The 6,754-nt window shown below is 45.5% G+C and overlaps 1 protein-coding gene across 1 annotated transcript in view; it reads right to left on the bottom strand.

The window, feature by feature from the left end:
* LOC103373042 (ryanodine receptor 3-like) overlaps nucleotides 1-6,754 on the bottom strand; it is a 77,378-nt gene that overhangs the window by 2,110 nt on the left and 68,514 nt on the right. Inside the window, 10 exon segments of the mRNA XM_008302840.1 lie at nucleotides 734-785; nucleotides 1,519-1,619; nucleotides 2,758-2,822; nucleotides 3,104-3,260; nucleotides 3,820-3,954; nucleotides 5,218-5,364; nucleotides 5,512-5,572; nucleotides 5,681-5,808; nucleotides 5,941-5,983; nucleotides 6,080-6,210. Coding sequence (XP_008301062.1) covers nucleotides 734-785; nucleotides 1,519-1,619; nucleotides 2,758-2,822; nucleotides 3,104-3,260; nucleotides 3,820-3,954; nucleotides 5,218-5,364; nucleotides 5,512-5,572; nucleotides 5,681-5,808; nucleotides 5,941-5,983; nucleotides 6,080-6,210 — 1,020 coding nt within the window.

The following is a 6,754-nucleotide window of genomic DNA, read 5'->3' as shown; positions in this document are numbered from 1 at the left end:
AACAAGCTGTGGGAGCAAATTTAAACTGGTGACCTTTCAGTCAAACACTGTCCTCTGACTATACTCTTATTCCTCACATGCCTGTGTCTTTACGTTTAGGTGAAGGACGGTTTCACAGAAGCAGAAACCTCCCTAATAAGAAGCGAGCTGCCTTTTTTGCATCTCGTATAACAGATTGGCGAGTCAGCTCCACGCAGTTCGCTACTAGTTGAGCGTGGAGCTGAATTATAAATGACAGACAGCTGGTGGACAGAGTTGCCAGAATCTCCGAGCTAAGCATTCAGACACATCGTGTTATTGTTTTAAGCTCTGAGTGGAGACTTCCAGGACTCAAGGCTTTGAAGCAGCTCGTCCTGTCAGCCTGTCGTGCTAATGTTAGCCAAAACGGCTACAAAGCAGAGCGGCGAGTTTGATCGCAGAACTTTGTCAGCAGCAACGAAGAGAAAACTAAGCAGACATCAGTAAGATAATAAATATAAAGGAGTGTTTGATTATTATTATCAGCTTCACCACTTCCTGATAAATGTGAACTAAATTGATTTTTCTACAGGACCCTGGTTGGATTGTGTGTTTTATACAATCATGTTTTATCTAATAATCCATTGAACATATATGCAGGTCTGTAGATAGAAGAAAGACTGCGATTTAATACAGCAACAAACCATCATTTCATTGTTTTTCATTGGATTAAGATTCCTCAGAGAAAAGACACGAGTGCAGAATTATACTCCACCTGGCCGGTGTGCTCTGTCTCGTCCTTGTTGATAAGGTACATCAGGAAAAACCTTTAAAAAGAAGCCAAGCAAATGAGACAACACACAAATGTCACGGCAACAAAAAAAAAGCTTTTCATTCTGCAGACATAATCACAGATGAAACAGAGAGAAAAAGGGGAAGCTTCACCGCATCTGATTTTCTGCAACACCTTCGTGTAAACGTCCCGTTCTGTGTTTTCTCGGGAGGCTTCACAATTTCTGACGCGAGTGTCTAAACAACCACCCCGCCTCTATCACAGAATCACCTGTCGTTTCCCCAAATCAAGTGTAAATGGCAGCGGGCCGCCGTGTCTCTGCGGGCGTCACAGCGTGCCAAATCATGATGAATACTGTATGAGAGCGCGCCATCGCAAACCTATTTTCCAATAAAGTTCACGGCATTAAATAGTAATGAAGCAACATAATGAGGTCGCTCTCATATCCTCCGGCCAGCTGACTGTGAGAGCAAATGGACTGAGACTTTTTTTTTTCTGCTGGCTTCGTACGGAAACACTGGATAAGCAGGGAGTGCAGGGGAAAAGGCAGCGACAGATGGAAAGAATACCTGAAGGGATCTAGTGTTCTGGATCACTGCAGCTATTAGCGACTTTGGCCCCGATGCTGCGGTAACGTGCTAACGCCATCAATCATGTGGTTAAATTACAGAAAAGAGGCAACGCGCGCTCGGGAGGGGACGGCCGTGATGATTAACATATTTGTGAGAGCGAGAAGACGGGAGGAAAAAACACTGGATGATACTTACAAGTAGTTGGCCAAGTTGTGCTCTTGTAAGGTGTGGGTCTCAAATCCGTGAGGTGTCGTGTCGAAGTAATCGTTACCGATGCCACAAATAAAACATTTGGTCTGAGGGCAAGAAAAAGGGAGAACATGATTATGGCACATGTTTTGTGTTGTTGTATTAATACAGCCTTCAGGAGTAAAGTTCATTAGACTTCCTCTGATTTGATTGTAACACATAAATGGCTATTTCAGCTCAGCCTGTAATCTGTGTCTTTAAAGGGGATCTTTCCCGAGAAAACAACCCCAGACGATGTCACCGGGGGGTATCCGGGCTGAGTGAGAGCGGCAAACTCAGCCCTCTTTTGGAGTCTCAGGTCGTAAATTCTCATGTAATCCTCCAGAATTACGCTTCATCCACTCTATCTGTAGACTAAATATTTATTTTCCCACGTCAGCGCAATTTCTTCAGCGATAAACACGGACCGAAAGTGATCAGAATTGGGCCTGGCTGATTGTTTAAAGACTCAAGTGAGACGGAGAGTTCGTGCAACAAAGTGTGCCACGTACCTAAACTAAAGACGAAAAGGAAGGAATTAAGGCAGGGGTGGGCAATCCTGGTCCTTGAGGGCCACAGTCCTGCATGTTTTAGATGTTTCCCTTCTTCCAACACACCTGATTCAAATGATCAGCTCATCATCAAGCTCTGCAGAAGCCTGATAACCATCCTGATTGTTTGAATCAGGTGTGTTGGAAGAGAGAAACATCTAAAACATGTAGGATTGTGGCCCTCGAGGACCAGGATTGGACACCCCTGAATTAAGGGATACCGCATTTCATCAAAGAAAAATCCTAAATGTTAGAGGGCTTCTAATTGGAAATTGAAGAAAAGCTGAGTTTGCGTTAACAGCGTAATGCAGAAACTTTAACAGGGTAAATAAGGGGCGGATCAAAAGGAGGCTTCATGTTAAGATTTGACCAAATATGCTTATCAAACTGAGGGAATTAGAAATAAAGGTAAGTAAAGGTCCTCACAACTTAAGGGAATATCTGTTACCTGTCCAGGACTATGTTTATTACTGCAATTTAAAACAAGCACACTGTTATAAATAAGCAACAGATATGCATAAAAGTCACCATAATCCACTTTTTCCTGTTTCCTTTCGAGGACAAACCCCCTATCTTCATTTAACTCCTGCTGCCTCTGGACCCCCGTTCCAGCACTAAACAGATATGTGCAGGTGAGAATGAATTATCCGCTCACCTCCATGTCCTCTTTGACTTGTTCCTGCTGGTCTCTCAGCTCCCCGAAGGCATCAATGATCAAACCTGCAACCACAAAGACGCTGCTCTGAGCATATCACGTATACCGTATCTAACTGTATACGGTGTCCTGACGTCCTGCGGATGTAGTAAGGAGTGTAACGTGGATCTACTACTGTGATGCAGAGGATTTCAAAGTCTGCGAGGAGTCAGCATCTTTGCATTTGCGGTAATTTGCTCAGGCCAAACAGCAGGCAGCTCGCTTCATTTTAAATTCTGATAGAGGAAGTTTTATCGACGAGAACTTTTGGGCCGCTAAGATATGCGTGCGCACAGCGTGAACGTACCCTGGATGATGGCCAGGAGGATGACGATAACGAAGAAGAAGAAGGTGATGTCGAAAAGGATGCGGTAGAGCTCATAGGGGTCACCGGCCGGGTCCTCGATCTCGTCCCCGATGCCTCCTCCTGCTCTCACCCCGACGTACATGTGGAACAGGTAGCACTGTGGGAACAAGAATAACAAACTGTAATTAAGCATGTTTCGAGCTATTATGTATTCTGAATCTGTATTTTGCACTGAGCCTATGATTCTGTTTCGTGTTTTCCTACTGAGAACAGTCCTTGAAGATAATGTGAGATCCGGTTCACACACTTGGAGACAGCGGAAACTCCTCTATTCTATCAGATAGGATCGTTACTTCAGCTACACGCCGTACCAACAACATCTACACATGTTGCTTACCAAATATCAAGGACGTGGACAGAAGAGGTATGTCTGTCCACACCATTGGTAACTGGCCAATTGAACTCGGGAGCGTACAAATCTTATCTATGTTCGGGGCAGGCCCAAGAAGATATCTGTAACCTGGAACCGAAAAACCTCAGTTCAGCTGGACATGAGATTCCTCTCTGTCCCTCTGAACCCAGCGCTGCCTCACTTTACCTGTGACTGAAATAAATAAATTCTACAACTGAAGATTTCGCCGGCTTGTTCTTGGGCTTCCAACTAAAGAATCGGGTCTATAACACCACTTAAAAAAATATACGCGACTTCTGTTTACCGTCATCATGTCGTCGCACTTCATGTCCGGCTCGTCTTCGTCCTCGCTCTTGTTGTAGAACTTCCTGAAGAAGTTGAAGGCCACCACAGTGTAGAGATAGACCACCACTGCCAGCAGGCCCACTGTCAACACCAGCTGCACGGGAACACAGAGAGCAGTCGGTAAATCAGTCTTTACACAACTGCTTTCTATTTCGGTGGAAGCACAGTGGACACAGCAGGAGCAGAGCTGCTGGCTCCCGTTTGTTTTCTATTAAAAAAAAAAACCCAGCAAAACCCTCACGAGGCATATGATGGGATTGCCGGTGGCGAGAAAAGAGCAGGCTGGGAGAAGTGAAAAGTTCAAATGCGTGGAATGGATTGGTAAACCGGTCTCACACGTCACTTTGTCATTTAGAGTGAAGAAATACACACCGTGGTCTATTATTTTACAGCAAACATCTAATTCTGACGCGTAAGAACCTGAAAGGCAGCAGCAGTCGGAGGCAGCGATAAACTGCATTTGGATTGGCAGCACGATTGATCTGCCCACAGGCGGCGGGGTGCGGGAGGTGTCGGCGATTCCTTGCGGCCTTGCCACTTTGGTGCGTTTCCACCCTCGGAGACTGAGGTGACATTAAATTTTGACTCGTGCCTCTGGTCAGTTGACGTGAGAATCGTTGCAGGAAGTGACAGTCCGAAATGGGATTTAAATGAAGGCGTTTGAGCCGTTTGAGCCGAAATGTCAAAGGGTACTGAGTCGATTTTCGCATCCTCGCTTCCTTCACTTGCACCTCTTCGGATGCAAAGATACGAGAATTGAGACGACACGTTTACGAGATGACAGCGTCACATGTCGGCTGTGTAAAGAATCGGATAGTTTCTCTTAGAGGTAAGTCAACAAATTAAGACTTAAAAGATGTGTAGGCTTAGTCAGATGACAGCAAATAGGTTGCAGTTTGTTAATATGTTGGCTATTTTGGTGATTAAAAATGCTCAGAGTAGCTTCAGGTTAATGAACATAAATGGTTCCAGGATTCTGATGAAGCATTTTTATTTCCTTTCCTCTGATTCTGTTCAAAATCCCAGTTGTGCATCACAGACAACAGCTCATGATTAGATTATTCTCTGCCATTTAAACCCAAATCAAATTTAATCGACTCTGTTATTTAATATTTCTATTTGGCAAAGCTGAAAACAATCTTGACACTGGCGTTGTATCATTTCTCACAGGTACAAAAGCAAACAAGATTTTGAATGGCACACCCAAAATGTCATCAGCGGAGCAGGGACACGATAAATCTGTGCCGCACGTCAGGGAATCGACAGGCCACGGTTTCATCCCAACCTCAGCCGCTGACTCTGCAGTGACCCCCGCTGTCGAGAAGCAGCCCTGCACCCCGTTCCCGCTCCTCCTCACCTGTTTGCCGTTGTGCGTGACGGAGGAGAGGATGGTCCGGAGGGTCTTGAAGCCCATGGCGATGTCCAGCAGATGGGCGGCAAAGAAGAAGTTGTTGTAGTGACCCAGGATGGACATGGTGGTGTACCAGACGAGATACAGGAACGACTGGCGGAGGGACAAAATTAATCAGAATCCATCTCTCTTGTCGTAATGTCATCCATCAACTCCCTCATCGCCCACGTCATTCAATCAGCCATCCATGAAACCGCAAAGCAGAGTAATTAATCACCCCCAACTGGTGCTCAAACTTACGTTGTCTGTAAACACCACCCCCATCTTCCAGACGTGGTACTTTGTATCGATCGAGCTCAACCTGGCAACGGAGAGTAGTTGATATGAAGGGCTCGTATTTTCCATTTGACCTCTATTTTTGCTTGGAGCGCTTCTGGCTCGCTCGCTATTTATCGGTCTAATCTCTCACCATGACACCAGCGAAGCCTCCTTGGCAACAGTTTCCTCTGTAGGGTTGAAATCCAGGGCACTCTTGTCCAACCCCAGCAGCTCTGCTATCCTCTCCGCTCCGTACAGGTCTCCGTACTTTTTAATCACCTACAGACAGCAGCCACACAGAAGCCAGGATGACATTGGTGGTGACATTTAGTCAGTAGAACTAGATTTGATTTACAGCTTGTGTGCACGACAGATTAAACAAAACAAAAAAAAACTGAATAAGCTACTTACTTTACGTTTGACAAATTTATCCCAGTAGTTGTTGGGGAAGGAACTGATAAAAAAAAACATCAAAAAAACCCCAAATCAGCCATAAACCTTTGTTTGCAGAAGATTATGAGTTGGAGTTTAATAACTGCGGATGACTCACGGAGTGTTGATGACCAGCCTGTCCCACTGTCCTTTAATGTCGTCATCAGACGGCTGCTCGGTGATGTAGAGGCCGGCAAACTCCAACTTCCTCGCTATCTCCTTCTCCCGTTTGAACACCACCAGAGGCACCTTGGACACACAGGGAATTTGGCTGCATCATTTGCACAGTAAAGGAGACGCTGCATAATCAGCCTGTTTACCGCTGACAGTGATGTGAGGTGTGTGTGTACATAGAAGTTCACAACATAGAAGTTAACTTAAAGTCTCCTAAAATATCCATCCTATCCATACACCGCTTAATCCTCACTAGGGTCTCTGGGGGGCTGGAGCCTATCCCAGTGGATTCAGGTCACCAGGGCTACACTTAGAGACAGACAACCAAGCACACTCATATTCACACCTACGGACAATTTAGAATCACCAATTAACCTCAGCATGTTTTTGGATGTTTTTTGGGAGAACATGGAGACTCCACGCAGAAAGATTCCGGTGCCCCCACTGGGACGCGAACCGGCGACCTTCTTGCTGCGAGGCAACAGTGCTACCAACTGCGCCACCCTGCAGCCCCTCCTAAAATATTTCAAACATATTTATACTTCCTGTTTCTGCCTGGCTAAAACAGCTGAATTAATGTTTGGAGATAAAACATTCCCTCTTTAGTAAAAGTCGCCAC

The sequence above is a fragment of the Stegastes partitus genome, unplaced genomic scaffold (genome assembly GCF_000690725.1).
Source record: "Stegastes partitus isolate 25-593 unplaced genomic scaffold, Stegastes_partitus-1.0.2 Scaffold1892, whole genome shotgun sequence".
NCBI classification, from domain to species: domain Eukaryota; kingdom Metazoa; phylum Chordata; class Actinopteri; family Pomacentridae; genus Stegastes; species Stegastes partitus.
This window is presented reverse-complemented; position numbering and strand designations above follow the sequence as displayed.